Below are 16,666 nucleotides of genomic sequence, written 5' to 3'. Positions count from 1 at the left end.
GAAGACAAAAGTACTGCAGCTATAAAAATGCTTTCAGTTAATATCTTTAACTTCAGATACAGAACAAACACAACAGGCAACATGCATGACTGATTTAAATGGTAAGATTAGTGCAGTTATTTAAATGTAGTGTTTTTGTGTGCTTCTTCTTAACATTAGCAGGTCCTAGTAACTTATGACATTTCTTTCTACTATCTACAACCATCTCTTTTCTTTCAAAGTATTCCCAGGTGTTTCATTTATAGGTTCATAGGTGTGTACTAGGCCAATGGCCCTGGAGCCTTTATAAGTCTAGCCCATAGAAGTGCCCTGGTATCATGCCACCATTAGTTCCCTGTGCTTCTATCAAGTAGAGCCACTGGAGTGATCCCTGGGATGAACTTTCTATTTCCCATCCACTCATCAAGATTTCTCTTGAAAAGGGCCAGTGAAGTGCTCTGCTTGACATGTATGGGAAGTCTGGTCCAGAGCACGCGCAGTCTCTGGGTTATGCACCTGTTCCTCCAGCATGTTCTGCTGATTGTGGTAATGAGGTTGAGGTCCCTGGAGCGTGTGGTGTGGAGGGATTTGGATTTCTTTCGGTGTAACATTTCTAACAGGGCTGGGTCAGACATGGCTTTGTAAATAAAGCAGAGATTTCCCCTTAATAGACGATATGAGACAGAGAAAAGCTGGATTTTTTTAGTCTGCCCATGTAGGGCATGTGTTTAAGGCCTAGGATCCTCTTCATGAGGTACTTTTGTGTCCTTTCCAGCTGTTGCGGGTGTTTAGTGAGGTATATGCCAAATGGGGCATTATACTCGATGACTGGTCTAATGAGGGAAGAGTAGAGAGAGATGATGACCTCTTTATTCCTGGATGCAAAACCCTTGGTAATGAGATGTGCCACATAGAAGCACTTTCTGACCACAGTGGCAATGTGGTGGTCGAAGGAGAGGTTGCTGTCATCCTGTGTCCCCAGATTTCTTATAAACCCTTCAGTGTTCAGTGGGCTACCATCAATGTGGTAATTAGTGGGAACTGAGTTTTCCCAAATGGAATGACATTGCATTTTTTGGCATTAAGCTTAAGGCCATGGTTACGACACCAGTTGTTGGTCTCAATGAGGTCTTTCTGTAGGATGTCTACATCACTTGGTGAGTTAATAATGGCTCCCAGCTTGCAATCGTCAGCGAACTTGGTCAGCCAGAGTCCCTCCATGTTGACCTGGACTTCTGAGAATTAGATGCCAAACAGGAGAGGACCCAGGACCGATCCCTGTGGGCCTCCACTTGTGATTGGTCGACAGTCTGACTTGGAGTCGGCTATTTTCACACTGTGGGTTCCATCTCTGAGCCAATTTGCAACCCACCTAGTGATCTAGGGGTTGATGCCTAGTTTGGTGAGTCTATCAATAATTCCTGAGTGGGGAATGGTATCAAAGGCCTTGGCCAGATCGAGGTAGGCTGTATGAACTGCCTTGCCCTCAGACGGCAGCTCTGGTGACTGACTCGAAGTCAACCAGGTTGAGCAAGCATGATTTACTCTTCACAAAACTAAATTACATGGGATCCAGAGTTTGGCGATTCCCTATAGCCTTGTTAATTAGGTCCATGATGATGCGCTCCATAGCTTCACTTATCAGACTCGTCAGGCTAATGGGGTGAAAATTCTCAGGGTCTGTAATAGCTCCCCCTTTATGGAGAGGGATAACTGTAGCAGTGCACCATTCTGTAGGGACAAAGCTTGAGGTGAAGCTGTGACTGAACAGGGTACACAGTAGTGGTGCCAGTTCACTTTGTGGTTCAAGTAGAACACAACCAGGATATTGTTGGGTCCCATGGAAGCTGTATTCTTGGCCTTGGACAATGCAGCTTTAACCTGTGCTGCAGTAATGCTGGGTGCCTGGCATTCTTCCAATATTGTGATTGGTCTTTTAGGGGGGGAGAGAGGGGTAAAGTAGGCACTGAATCTGTCGGCCAGTATGTTGGCAATATCTGTTGGCTCAGTATAGGAGGTACCATTGTGCAATAACTCAGAGAAAATCTGGGTATTGCTGTGGAGATTCTTGATATAACTGTAGAAGGCTTTGTGGTTGTTTTTAGTGTCTGCCGCAATTCTGCCTTCATAGCTAGCTTTAGATGTTTTGATGAGTGATCTCAACTTTTTGTTGAGGCTAATAAGGGAGTTTTTCCAGTCTTGGGACTTCACCTTTTTCTGCAGCAGTTTCTTCCTTTTGTTGCAGAGTTTGTTAATGGCAGTGTACCACCAGATTGGCCTCTCTTTTTTTTTTTTGGAGAAGAGCATCTTGGTTCTGTTGGGTATGGTTAGCTCCATGCATTTATTTACATGTTCGTACATTGCATTGGTGTATGATTTGGTGGTCATGCACCTGTTTTCCATTTGCATGGGTGCCATGAAGTTAGCCACCTCTGTTTTTAGGAGCCCAAAGTCAGCTTTAGAGAAGTTTTTCATGGTGGTTACCTTTGCTGGTGGTGTGGGTGAGATGTGGATTTCCATGGTAATTAGTTTGTGGTCAGATCTAACCAGCGAGGAATTGACTATTGGTGTTGAGCAACGGTTGCCCATATTAGTAATAACCAGGTCAAGGATGTTGCTTCCTCTAGTGGGGGTAAGAATGAGCTGGTCCAGTGCATTGGAATTAATGAATTCCAGGAAGCATTGGGCAAGTGTATTGGTGCATGAGTAGTTTCCCAGTTGATGGGGGGGGTAATTGAAGTCACCCAGTATGAGAGTGTTGGGTTGGACTCTAATAGTTTCCAGGGTGCTTAGGAATGTGGAGTGAGAGTCTTGGGACTTGGTTGGGGATCTATAGCAGGCTACAACCTGAATCGCCATCTTACCCATTGTTAGATATACCTGAAGTATCTTCAATGCGTTATGCTGGGCTACTAGTTTGGAGGTGTGCATATCCTTTAGGAATATGGAGACCAAAAGGTGTCAAATGAGTTATAGCCTGGTAGGGCAGTGGTGCTTTCTGCTGTTTTAAACCAGGTCTCTGTTACAGCACAAATGTCGATGTTCTCCATTTTGAGGAGTGCTTCAAGTGAGTGCATCTTGAGATTTAGACTTCTAGCATTGAGCAGCATGACCTTCAGATTGCATTTATTTATAGCTGTTACAGTGGTAATTTGGTCTTTGAAACACTGCCTAAAAAAGGCACTGTAGGGGTGGCAAGAGCCTTGGCCAGTATCCAGAAACCTAGGGATGACAGATGCAGGCCATCTCTGGCAAAGCATTGAGATCTGTCAATCATGTCATCCTAAGCAGACAGATACTGGATCCTCTTAGAATGACACCAGAAACTTGGCCAATTGTTAAAGTCACTCATTTTCTGCTTGGACTGCAGTATCATTCTGGGCAATAGTAGGATGCTGGTCAGTGCTAGGGTCATAACTGCCTTGGCCACATAATCCGAGAGCTCCTCCATGTGTCTTTTCATGTAGTCCACAGAGATGCATCTCAGGTGATTCACACCCACATGGACAATGACATACTTGTACTTGTGGAGTGACCTTAGTGCATGTGTTATGTGTCGGATCCTGGCACCCGGCAGACAGCTGACTGTTACCTTCTCCTTATTCAACCTAGTGAGTGGGACATCAGTGTGCCTCACTATCGAGTCACCTATGATTAGTGTATTGGGCAAGCTATTTTGCCTTAGGGGCTTAGGTTGAGGGCCACACTGTGTAGGTGAGCTGAGTGTCTTGTGATTTGTGCTGTGTTATGGTGGTCGAGAGCATTTCTGATTTGGAGGTCTCTGATGTTTGGGTAGATTTCTATTGAGAGCCTCCGCGAAGGTGGGCGTGTGGTTTGTGTTTTTATGTGAGAGCTGTGATGGTGGGTGTTCTGGAGGGCTATGTCCTCCATGTGGTGTGGTGCAGGTGTTGACCTTCTCCTCTTGACCAGCTATTCCAGTCTTGGCTGGAGAGTGCATGTCTTCCAGTTTGGATATATAAGTGCATTTCTCACAAGTCAGAGTTTTGGAAGGTAAGAGGAGAGGGTTGTCTGTGTACATGAGGCAGTTGCTACACTGCCTCAGAATGCCCAATTTCACCAGGTTAATAGGAGAAAGCACACGGAACTGATCTTTAGACATGCCAGGAGGGATGGTCATTATTAATAAGTACTGGAGATGTTTCCTTATATAACGTTTAGTGCTTTTAGCACTTATGTGTGCTACAATAATTGCTACAAGAAGCCAGATGAAGTGCTAGGCGAATAAGCTAGTTAAATGCAAGAGAGAAGAGAACTAGCAAGATCTAAAGGAAAAATTGAAGAGCAGACTTTTTGGCACCAGTAATAGTTTACCCTAGCTTAGTGGCACTGCACGGCATGCAAACACAGGCTTTTAAAGCAGAAAGTTGAAAGGGAGCTAGAAACCACTCCTCTTGTGGTAGATGGGCTACCTAGTGCTTACCATTCCTAGTAATAAGCTGAGAGGCTTCCCTCTAACACAGAAAGATCTTGGGAACTCAGAAACTACAATGCAGTCCTGAATACAGCAGATCTATATCTGGACTACTCAAGTAACAGGGAAGGTGGGAAAACAAGCTATAACTTTTTTTTAACTATAACAGTAGCAAATGAGCAAACTGATTTAAACAAATTAACCAATAAAAAAGCTCAAAATTGAGACCTGTTCCAGCAGTCTTCAATCAAACAAGTTCTAGCTGCACACTCCTGCCACTAGGTTGCAGGGGAACCTTCTCCAAAAAGATTGCCTGGATTAATGCTCAGGTTATACAAACAATGCTAGATTGAGCAGGTCTGAATCTAGTCTATGCTACAGCAATCAAGGTGCAGTGATTTCAGAAATAAACAGTTCAAATAAGCAGGCTCAATAAGCCTTTAACCTGAAATTCCCAGCTCAGAAGAGCAGAATCTACCCTCACCTCCCACAGGAGAGTATACCACAAACCTTCTTAATGTAAAATAACTGGCCTGAAGCCCAAGTGCTTAAACCAGAACTAAGATACTTTTAGAATAACAGACTCTAAACCTTCAGTCAGCAATTCCCAACTTAGAAGGATGTAAGCTACCTGCCCTCTCACAACAGTGCAGACCACAAACCTTCTTAATGTAAAACAACTGGCCTGAAGCCCAAGTGCTTAAACCAAAAGGCTTAGAATAACAGTTGCAATTTAATCAGGCTACTCATAAGCAGTAATACATGCAGCAGAATAAATGCAATTGAGTACTTTTAAGACCAGGCAGCAAGAGCAAAATAAATAATAAAGTAGGAAGAAACACAAATGCAGTAAAAGCAGATGAATAAAGTGCAATTTTTTTTAATATAACAGCAGAAAACGAGCAAACTGATTACCCAGTTAACCAGTAAAAAAGCTGAAAACTGAGCCCTGTTCCAGCAGTCTTCAATCAGACAAGTTCTGACTGCACACTCCTGCCACTAGGGTGCAGGGGAACCTTCTCCAAAAAAGATGGCCTGGATTAGTGCTCAAGTTATACAAACAAAGCTAGATTCAGCAGGTCTGAATCTCATCTATGCTACAGAAAACAAGGCACATCAATTTCAGAAAGAAGCAGTTCAGATAAGCAGGCACAATAAGCCTTTAACCAGAAATTCCCAGCTCAGAAGGACAGAATCTACCCTCTTCTCTCACAAGAATGCAGACCACAAACCACCTTAATGTAACATAACTGGCCTGAAGCCCAAGTGCTTAAACCAGAACTAGTACACTTTTAGAATAGCAGACACTAAGTCTTCAATCAGCAACTCCCAACTTAGAAGGATGTAAGCTACCTGTCCTGCCACAAGAGTGCAGGCCACAAACCTTCTTAAGGTCTGAAGCCCAAGTGCTTAAACCAAAAGGCTTAGAGTAACAGTTACAATGTAATCAGGCTACTAGCAAGCAGTAATAAATGCAGCAGAATAAATGCAATTGAGAACTTTTAGGAACAGGCAGCAAAAGCAAGACAAAGTAATAAAGAAGGAACAAACACAAATACTGTAAAAGCAGATGAATAAAGTTCAATTTTTTGGTTAAGTGGGAAGGGATGAAACACAATAATTTATGGTTGATAAACTAAGGGTGTGGGCCTTCCCAAATTATCTCCCTCTACTCAGTAGAATAAGCTTATGAGGTGGGACTGGGAGGAGTGTCCAAAATGAGATTTATAGTAGGGGTGGGCAACTCAAAAGCAACCAAATTTAAGAACACTATGAGGACTGGGCGGGTGGGTGGAGAACTCTTAAAACTCCAACAAAACAGAAAACGTAAAGCAAAACAAATGTAATACTAGAATAAGATTCAAAACAGAAGTGATCAAACCTTAAATAAAGAGCTTCAAATCAAAATTAAATGCAGAGATGAGTGATACTCAGAGCAATGCATACCACACAAAACTGTAATGGTATAACCCACACAATATATGATTCACACACACACACACACACACACACACACACACACACACACACACACACACACACACACACACACACACACACACACACACACACACACACACACACACACACTTGCCAGTATTAGAACCCCTACCTATCTAGTTATTACAGCTATAGTGTTATGCAGTTATCAGATGCACCACAGAGCTTACTTTACACTTTTTTTGGAGATGCACATAAATTCAATTAAGTAGGTTTGTTGAGTGAGGAGGAGATGTAATGCAGCTGGAAGTTATAGTAGAGCTATGACTGCTTAATAGCCAGAATAGCTTTATGATTCTAATGAGAGCAAATAAAATAGAATGACACCTTGCTATGTGTATTTTTCTTTAGGAAGAAAACTTTCAGATGTGATGGGTAAAATGATGTAATGCCACTAAAGAGAAGAAACTACCACGTTTTGCTTTTTAAAACATAGAAGCATGGGGATCATCCTGTAGGGAGAGATATACAGTCTAGGAAGAGATATGGTCTGGAGAAAGGAACTATAGTGTTTATGCTATAGTTGCCCTTTAAGAGTCTATCTGCTGGTTTAGAACTGAGCATCATAAGAGCAGCCTCCTTTGAGAAGCAGAGGATACTGCTGGGGTTAAAGAGGGTAACCGCCCATTCAGTGACATTGAACAGGGATTCCCAAGTAGATTTGTGCATATGGCCTTAAACATTTCCCAAGTGGCAAAATTACTTGTGAATTATAGTAGTAAACTTCTCTTGACGCTCCACAGTACTAACAATATTTTGCCTTTTGGCGGTTTCAGAAGAAATTGTTTGGTATTTTTCATAAAGTGATGATAATCAGAAAAAAATGGGTAAGTGCATCATCAAGTCATTGTTAATCAACAAGTAGAGATATGGAGTGCAGTTTTTGTTTAGAAAACTACAGTAAACTTCATTAATGTAAACAATGATATATGAATTGCATAACATCCTGCCTGGAATTACAGCTAATCTGCATAAATAGTCATTCCCATTTCCTAATTATAATTTTAACTACTTCATTGTAAGAACTATGGTATGTAGAGCCACAAATGTAACTGGGGTCAAATACATGAGATCGGGACAGTTTTGACAAGATATAGGTAACAACTCACTAGCCAGCATTATTAACAGAGGCACTGCCTTCCTCTAAGGTAAATCCTTGTTAATTAATTTTTATACAGTGAAGGCAACTGCCAATTCCTTTTTTTTCTGCCATCTACCATTGCTAATCAAATTACTTAATTTCAGTCAACCATTTTTATATCATCCTGCATTTACCTAACCTTGTTTTTTTTGTTACAGAATAATGCATCGTTATTTAATTAAATTTCCTATTTTTTCACATCCTTTTTTGAGTTTATCACCATAAATTGCACCTGCAGAAAACACATTTCCAGTAATAACAAACACTCTTCTAGTTTCACTCTGCATATTGTCTTCCCATGACACCATGGACTTGGAGAAATTAAGCTGGCGAGAGTGTAGGAGCTTGTGCAGGAGGATGAAAAGTAACAATTAGATTTATTTGATCTAAAGCAACATTCTCAAGCAGGGGCAATCTCTTTTCTACTCTGAAGTTGACCATTAGGACAGGCTGAGATAAGGCTGGGGATACTTGCAAGTACCTGTCTCCAGCTGTGAGTTGCAGAAAGAGAATTTCTTCTCTGTACATTTATATTTCTTAGACACCATTGGCACAGTGCAGAATAGGGTGTTACCAACAGATTCTATAGCTCTGCTAGGAAGCATCACTGCTCACTTGGGAAATATTGGTGATACCTTGATGGGCAAGATTGAGAAGAATGATTTGACTGACCTGAACCTAAGTGGCAATGTGATGTGTTTTTTTGGACTTCTTTCATTGGATGTGCTTGCGGCTTGTCCATAACAAATATAATATTATAAGTAAGCTTGGCGCAGGTGCACTTAATGCTAAAGGTCAATAATAGACTTTGTAGAAAAGTCATCAAACCTTCATAGGTTCATAGGAAGTACAAAGCAACTGACTCTAATGACCATTTATGCCTTTTCAGTACCCACCCTCAGACTGAACCTCCTCTCTTGAGGATGGCTAAGCCAGTCAAGCTAGAGGTGAATTTTTGAATACCTGTCCAACTATCCGTTTCATATTTGAAGGAAGGTAATGTATTCTATTGCTTAATTTGCAGTGGGAGTCTATTCCAGCGATGAGGAAGGTGCTTGGTAATGAACCTGTCTCTCCACCATGCTGTATTTATCTGCTGTTAAAGATCTAGATCCCTTGTTTAGGTACTTGTGGAATTATTCACTTTGTGGACATACAAAGTATCCATGACCACTGGATCCCTAATGACTTGGAAGGCAAGACATGGACCTCTCCTCTTTCACATCATGTGGGAAGGTTGTCTAGAAGGTCACTCTTTCCCCAAAGGGGAGTGTTAAGCCTGTGGCAGCAGTTGTTGCTGTGACACAGGGTCATGTGATGAGGAAGCTGCTGGTCGGTTTACCATCAAATGGTCGACAGTAACATGCTTGACAGCCACCTCCTAGACCATGGTAGGAGTGACTGTCGGAATGTCGACATTCATTTGTACTTACATTTAAAAGGACGTACATGGGCAGGGAGTTTCAACATATATTACAATGGGAGATTTCCACCTTAAGGTCGACAGAATTTGTTGACGTTGCTGCGTTGGTCATACAAACTACTTCATATTAATGAGTCAACATTATTTGTCGTGGAAGTCACTGTTAGTGGATGTGATTTTTGTCCTTTTGATAGTAAACCCTGCTACCCATCATGTTTGGTATGTGTCTTTTATCCAGTTTGCTATCCAACTGAAACAAGACCTCGTCTGTCTCAGTAATTGACTAGATTACTGTAACATGACTCTTAACACTAATAAGATCAAAGCTATGCTTTTTGGCATTCTGGAAAAGCTCACTAAACATTCCACTAAGTGGTTCATCTCCTAGAACTAAAACGTCACAGTATAACCATTTTCCCAATGCACATATGTTGGCATTTGGCTAGCTTTGTCACTTAATTTCAAATGCCATATTCAGGTTACAAAATCTAAAGATAATAAACTTCTCTTCTGAGCCTGAAAAGTCTCCCACTGTCTTTGTTCTGCATATAGGGCAGCCACAGGTAAAAGGTGTTTTATTTCCCTGAGCTAGAATATGGCCTCCCCATCACTTCAGGTAGCACAAAAAAAAGCTATACCCCAAAGAACTACCCTCCTGCTAAGCACTCTATTATTCAAACTGATTTTGGAAGAAAGCTTCCCATTTTTGCACAGAGGATTCCAGAGAGGCTTTGCCACCATATAAAATTAGAGCCCAGTCAGGGTCTAACCCTCACTAACATACACCATTTTCTAAGGCACTGAACATGCATTTTCCATACTCGCACTCATAATCAGGAAATCCATACCTGAAAATATGAAGTTAATTTTTATCTATTAGAAGCTTCCGAAATAAAACACTGTCTCTAGAAACAGGCACACTCTAAATGCTTCATAAGTAGCTCTGTCAATTAATTTTTGATTCGTTAGACATCTCTGCTACTAAAGGCAATATATTTATCATGCTAAATTTTAAAATAGCACCAATTAATATTAACTACCTTACTTCTGTTCGGTAAACCAACTACAGTGTACAGATTATACGCAAACTTTTTTTCTGGGATATCATGGCTAAAATGACAGTCTGTACTCTACAACACTGTATTGCCCTATGTATAAACCCCATTTTCTTGGTGTTATCCTAACCCATCCTCTATTCTCCTATATCTATTCTTACTTGCATTGTATTAATCTTTACTGTCTGTATTTCCATCATGTTGGCTACAAAACACATTATAGTCACTCATCTAGGCAGTATCTTAAACACAGCCTTGCTGCATAATGAAATCCCTTAGAGTATGACTGTAACATTGCAATGATTGTCAAGGATGTGCATTAATTGTAAATGGCTTGCACAAACTGTGATGTTTCACTGCTTTTATAATTTATTTACTATGTACACTTTTAGTTCCAAATCCTGAGCTGAACCTGAAAATGGTCCAATGGGATCAGTTCTTTACCCAGGTCAATAAATAAAATAATAATTCTTTAATTATATTTTGTTTCCAGGTAGCAAATTAGTTAAGAGTTTTTTGAAGTCTGTAGATTTGTTTTTGAGTAAATATTATTTGGCCTGTAAAAGAGGTAATATATGTGTAATAATAACAGCTTTTACAGTGATGGAAGTATGACAACAAAAGACTCACTTAAAACTGTATATAGTTTGCAAGTCACTATATTTACAGCCTCTAGAAACAGAGACAGTTAACTAAGAGATTACTCAGATCCTTGTTCATTTATGTAATAGGAAGTGACAAATGCAGACAAACAAATAAAAAGAAGCTGTTGTAAATAATAGCTTGGACTGATATGATGAAGTACTGGCAAATTTACAAAAAATATATGGTATACCTTTTTCCATGAAGAAATTTTTACCATCAGAAACAAAGGAAATTTCAGTCCAAAAAGATGGCGAGATATTTTGAATATGAATATGTATGAAATGCACTATGAGAAATATGCACATATTACTGATTATAGTTTAACTTTCATTCAATAAAAAGAAATGAAAACTGTTATGGTTGATATAAGAAATCTCTTCTGCATGTTTCCAGCAGAGACGGAATTTACTGCAGTTGACTCTTGTCCTCTCTCTGTTCTCTCAACAAGCAGAGCAAAGTTTTTTGGTTATTATTTTTTGACTCTTGTTCCTCAAGGACCATAGAACCTTGCTTCCTGTTAATTTCCTGCATGGCCTGCCTGTCAAAGGATGACGTTGATGCAGACATTCTTCTGGCATCCTGCAAGAGGATCGGAAGTTTGGAGTTACCCTCCAGACATCCCTGTGTTTGACAGTAAGAGTGGTACAGTAATACCTGCTACTGTGATTGTTCACGTTTGTGCATGTTTACGCACATCTGTGATGCTCAGCTAGAGTGTACGCTCTCCATTACTGTGCTCATGGTCTGGAGTCCATGTCCATATAAAGTGCATTTCCACGCTTTCCCTAAAGAGGATGGTCTTGTAGTAGGACCAAGCCCTTTTTCCTGTGATGTCTGAGCCCACACTGTCCACTCACTCTCATCCCTTCCCTGGTCATCTGAAGAGCAGCCAGGCTAAATCTCTCTCTTTCTCTCTCTCTGTATCTCAGAGCCAGTCGATGTAGAGCAAGGTTAACATCTTTCCACGGTACCTGACTGCATATCTTTATTTAAGTACATAGCTCTGTCTTTGAATAGACATTTTCACACTACAGTTTGTATGTGTATTAATGCTATGAAATGGTACCCATTCTATGTATACTAATGTCTGTTTTCTTATGTTTAGATGCTTGGATTATGTACTAAATGATTTGAAGAACTTTCATGCAGAATTTCAGCCAGCGTATGACTGGTTTGATACAGTCAGAGAAACTATAAGCAACCTAACCAAAGAGTACAGAGAGCTAGAAGATAAGGAGTTGTCGCTGAATGACATCAAGGTAAATGCAGCTTCTTTCATTACATTACATAATTAGAAATTCATGAAGGAAGCCTAAAATGTAAATGGTGCAGCATCTGAAACAACTGCAGCTAACTTGTTTGTGGCCTTATTGCAGAAGTGACCTCAAAAGGGAATGTTGGAGCTTTACTGCCATTAAAAATCTTTCTGCTTGAGCTGAATGTCATTATAATCTGTTTCTTCTAGAATAGAATGTGAACATTTTTCTTCATGTGGTTAACATGATGTACAGGAGTTTGGATTGCCTATTTATAGCAGCTCATTTATAGGTGCATAGATATGTGCAACAGATGCCTTCATTAGCTGTAGAATATTTACCGAGTCAGTTGATGGGAACTGAGAAAAATAAAGAGAAATGTTGCAAATAAAGATACTGACAGTGAGAGCACAAGTGCAAGAAAGGGAGAATAAGAGAAGAGGAGGTAATAAAAAGGTTAATGGGGACATAATGACCACAAATTGTTACTGTATACTGTGTGGCATATTTGAGTGTATGCAGTTGTATAGTGATGAATCTATAGGTATGTTTTTCAGGGGAATTGCCAGTAGCTGGATCTTCAGTGCACCATGTGACTTTTTCATCAGAGTATTTCCTTGCAAATTTTGCCAAATGTGCATTAATATCTAATACCTCTTAACTTGATTATTCATATAATTACTGTGTAAACTTTTGCACTAAATGCTTTATTTCCCTGCTGCACAGAAATTTGGAAACTGTTTTCTTCAATCTGTGAATTTTTCCCTTTGATGATGCAGTATAACAAGTATCATTTTTCAGGTTCCCGGTGTAAAAAATGAACATCTTCTTCCATTTTCACATTTTCTCATTAATATTAAAGTAAGTAGAGGTACATTTTTTTCACCTGTTCACTGTTATTTTCCACATAAATGCTGCTACTTACAGCAAATTCTGTTTTTACAAATGTTCCTCTCTCAGTCCTGTTCATAGGTTCATAGGTATGTATTAGGCTATCGGCCCAAGGGCCTATGTAAGCCTAGCCAACAAGGTTCCCCGGCTTACGCCACCTAAGAAAGTTATTTTCCTGTGCCCCTGTCGAGCAGAGACACAGAAGTGATCCCGGGGTGTATTTCCTATTTTCCATCCACTCATCAAGATTTTTCAGTGCTACTGAAGAACTTTGCTTGACATAGATGGGTAGCCTGTTCCAGAGTATGGGAATTCTCTGAGACAGGAATCTATCCTTCCAGCATGTCCTGTTTATTGTGGTGACAAGGTTTAGGTCCCTAGAGTGTGTAGCTCGGAGGGATTGGGATTTCTTTAGGTGTAGCATGTCCAACAGCTCTGGGTTTGACATAGCTTTATATGTTAGTCAGAGATCACCTCGGAGTAGGCGATATGCTATGGAGTAAAGCTGAAGTTTTTTGAGGCGGTCAATGTAGGGCATTTGATTGAGGCCAGTAATCCTCTTTGTGAGGTATGTCTGAGGCCTTTCCAGCTGCTGCAGATGTCTTGTGAGGTACATTCCAAAAGGGGCGTTGTACTCTATAATGGGTCTAATGAGTGTCGCGTAGAGGGCAACAATGACTTTTTTCCTGGATGAGAACACTTTTATGGTGGGGTGTGCCATGTAGAAGGACTTCCTGACTACTGTGGCGATGTGACTATCAAAGGAGAGACTACTGTCCACCTTGGTCCCAAGGTCTCTTATCACACATTTGGTGTTAAGTAGATTGCTGCCTATGTGGTACTTCATGGGTACAAAGTTTTTACCAAAGGGGATGACACTGCACTTTTTGGCATTGACCTTGAGGCCATGGCTCTGACACCAGGCATCTGTCTCAACGAGGTGCTTCTGTAGGATGTCCACATTATTTAGGGACTTGACTATGGCTCCTAGTTTGCAGTCATCTGCAAACTTCATTAGCCAGAGGCCTTCTGTGTTAGCCTGTACTTCAGAGAAGTAGATACCAAACAGGAGAGGTCCCAGGATGGAACCTTGTGGTACTCCACTTGTCATTGCTTTGAGTTCAGATTTGGAGTCTGCAACTTTTACAGTGTGGGTTCTGTCAATGAGCCAGTTGGCAACCCATCATGTGATGTAGGGATTTATACCTAGTTTAGTGAGTTTAGCTATAATTCCAGAATGGGGGAAGGTGTCAAAAGCCTTGGCAAGGTCAAGATAGGCTGTCTGAACCACCATACCCTCATCTACAGCTTTGGTGACTGCCTCAAAGAAGTCGATCAGGTTCAGAAGGCATGATATGCCTTTCACAAACCCGAACTGGGGGGATCCAGAGTTTGGAGGTTACCATTGTCTTTGTTTATGAGTTACATGATGATACGTTCCATGGTCTTGCAGACCAGGCTCATCAGGTTAATAGGTTGATAGTTCCCGGAATCAGTGGTGGCTCCCCCTTTGTGGAGTGGGATAACTGTTGCTGTGCACCATTCAGTGGGCACAAAGCTTGATGCGAGGCTATTGTTGAACATGGTGCCTAAGTGGGGAGCCAGTTCATTCTGAAGTTCTTGTAAAACTCAGCCTGGAATGTTGTCCGGTCCCATGGATGCTGTGTTTTTGGCTTTAGAGAGTGCAGCTTTTACCTGTGTAGTTGTGATTATAGGGACACTGCATTCTTCCTGTATAGATATGGGCCCTTTAGGAGGTGAGGGGGGGATCTGTAGTGATGTTAAATCACCACTCCCTCTATTTCCTCAGTTTTAGTCTCAGAATTTCTCCACTACAAACATCAGTGTTCTGAAACTGCATTGCATATTGTCTGAAAACTGGAAACTCTGGATTCAGAAGTTTGAACTTTATTTCACTGTGAGACAAAAAGTCTGTACTAGGAAGCCTTCTGTACTGTCTTTGGGGGTGAACTAATTGCTACTCTGGAAGGGTGAAAGTTTGAAATAGTTGTATGAGTTCCAGAAGCTGCAGCATATCTCAGCAAAGCACTATGTGTGTGTATTATGGCACATATGTGTGAGATTCTGGTTCACTTTCTAGTAAAGGGGGCTAGTATGAGAATGAAAATCAGATGACCAAATGTATGTAATGTCATTGTGTAATCCAGTACTAAAATGGGGTTTTAATACCAGACGAGAAAAAAAGTCTCAGAACAGTTTGTTTTTGTAACCTGACAAAGAAGGATCTCTCACTCACTTTGTATTGTCTTGCTTTAGTAAGTAACCAGGGAATAGTAATTCTTTAGATCACTCAGAAAATATAATGAGATTAGTTAAGTACTGTTTTTCTGTATCTGTGTGAATCTATGTTATTTTTAATATTTCCTGTGATTGAAACTCTGGTATTTATTGTAACTAGATATTTAGCATTTTTATGTTCTTCTATTATTTATTATTAAATATATTTAAACTTTTCATTGTGGCTGGTCTTTTAGAGAATGTCTTAATCTTTGAGAGTATTTATATTTATTTGGTGACACTGTGGCCACTCTTAAAAGCCTTGCTGTTTGGTCAGCATTGCCATTTGTATTAGTATTAATTTCACTCAGTGTAATTGGATACCCTTGTAACAGCCTTAGGGTAGCTGGCTTTGGATTGTCTGGTGACATTAACTACCTTATAGTCTGGGCAGGGGGGCATAAGTAGTAAATATGTGCCAGCCTTTCCCAGGTGTGTGTGTGTGTGTGTGTGTGTGTGTGTGTGTGTGTGTGTGTGTGTGTGTGTGTGGTGTGTCTGTGTGTGAAAATCAAATCTCAATGAGTGAGTGTGTGTATCAACTACATAGAGCTGGGACACAGAGCACTGGTTTCAAAGAGACAGTGGTGGAGGACTTGGCTTGGACACTTAGCTGAGGACTCAGCTCTACAGCTGTACCAGTAGGAAGTCATATTGGGGGCCTGGAGAGAGATAGAGAGAGAGAGGGAAACCTATCCCCACAGACTGTGTTCCAGGTGTGCTCTTAAGGGAAATTGTGCTTGATGCAGAGAGCTGCATCTGGAAATACTGTGTGCATCTATTTTTGTTCCAAGTGAACATCTCTCACCAGTGTCAATGGTGAGGGTTCAGGCTCCTTGATTACTGGCCCAGAGGAGGAGAAATAACTTGAATGAGTCATTTATAAGACTCAGATCTGTGATGTCATTCTGTTGAACAGAAACAGACTTGTTTGTGTGTAAAGTTCTAGTCACATGTAGTTAGCTTACAGCATGACTGAGGATCTGCAAGTGTGTAAAATAAAAGTTGCACGTTAAAATGAGACCAAAAAATGAAGCCAAAAACAAAATAAAAATAAAATTGCTGTGACTGAAGTCACTACATTATGAACTTAAAAAGGCAGACAGGAATGCAAGATTGTATAATATTGTCAAGAGAAAGTTATGCAACAAGATCTGCTAGTAGTAGAAGCAGAAGAACAGAGGAAAACAATAATATGTGAATGCAGTACATGCTTTAAACAATAAATTTTATGATTTTTTTTTTTTTTTGCTTAGAAAAGATTGTGATTGAAAACAATATTGGAATCTTGATACTGGTGATGAATGAGGTATATTGCTTGGAACTCCATTTTAAGTTACCAGACCTGTTTCAAAATGTGTACATATCTCCATGCATTCTTCTTATATACTCTTTGCATAAACTGAAGCTATTCAGATTTTGGTTGGTTTTGGGTACAAGGTTAGACAATGTAAGCTGATGGTCTGAGTAAGAAAAGCATTTAAAGGAGTTAGATATGCTGACACATACAATGTCATGAGACATTTTATGTGACTAAAAGAATTCAAA

At 40.4% G+C, this 16,666-nt stretch overlaps 1 protein-coding gene across 1 annotated transcript in view; it reads left to right on the top strand.

Annotated features, from left to right (window-relative positions):
• Positions 1-16,666, top strand: part of SYNE2 (spectrin repeat containing nuclear envelope protein 2) — a 3,814,665-nt gene that overhangs the window by 1,563,711 nt on the left and 2,234,288 nt on the right. The window contains exon 47 of the mRNA XM_044073561.1: positions 11,782-11,935. Within this exon, the coding sequence (XP_043929496.1) occupies positions 11,782-11,935 (154 nt within the window). The remainder of the gene's footprint in view (positions 1-11,781; positions 11,936-16,666) is intronic.

The sequence above is a fragment of the Protopterus annectens genome, chromosome 6.part0, assembly GCF_019279795.1.
Source record: "Protopterus annectens isolate FY-2018-M chromosome 6.part0, PAN1.0, whole genome shotgun sequence".
NCBI lineage: Eukaryota > Metazoa > Chordata > Ceratodontiformes > Protopteridae > Protopterus > Protopterus annectens.
Note: the sequence above shows the minus strand (reverse complement) of the source record. Positions and strands in the feature narration are given on the sequence as shown.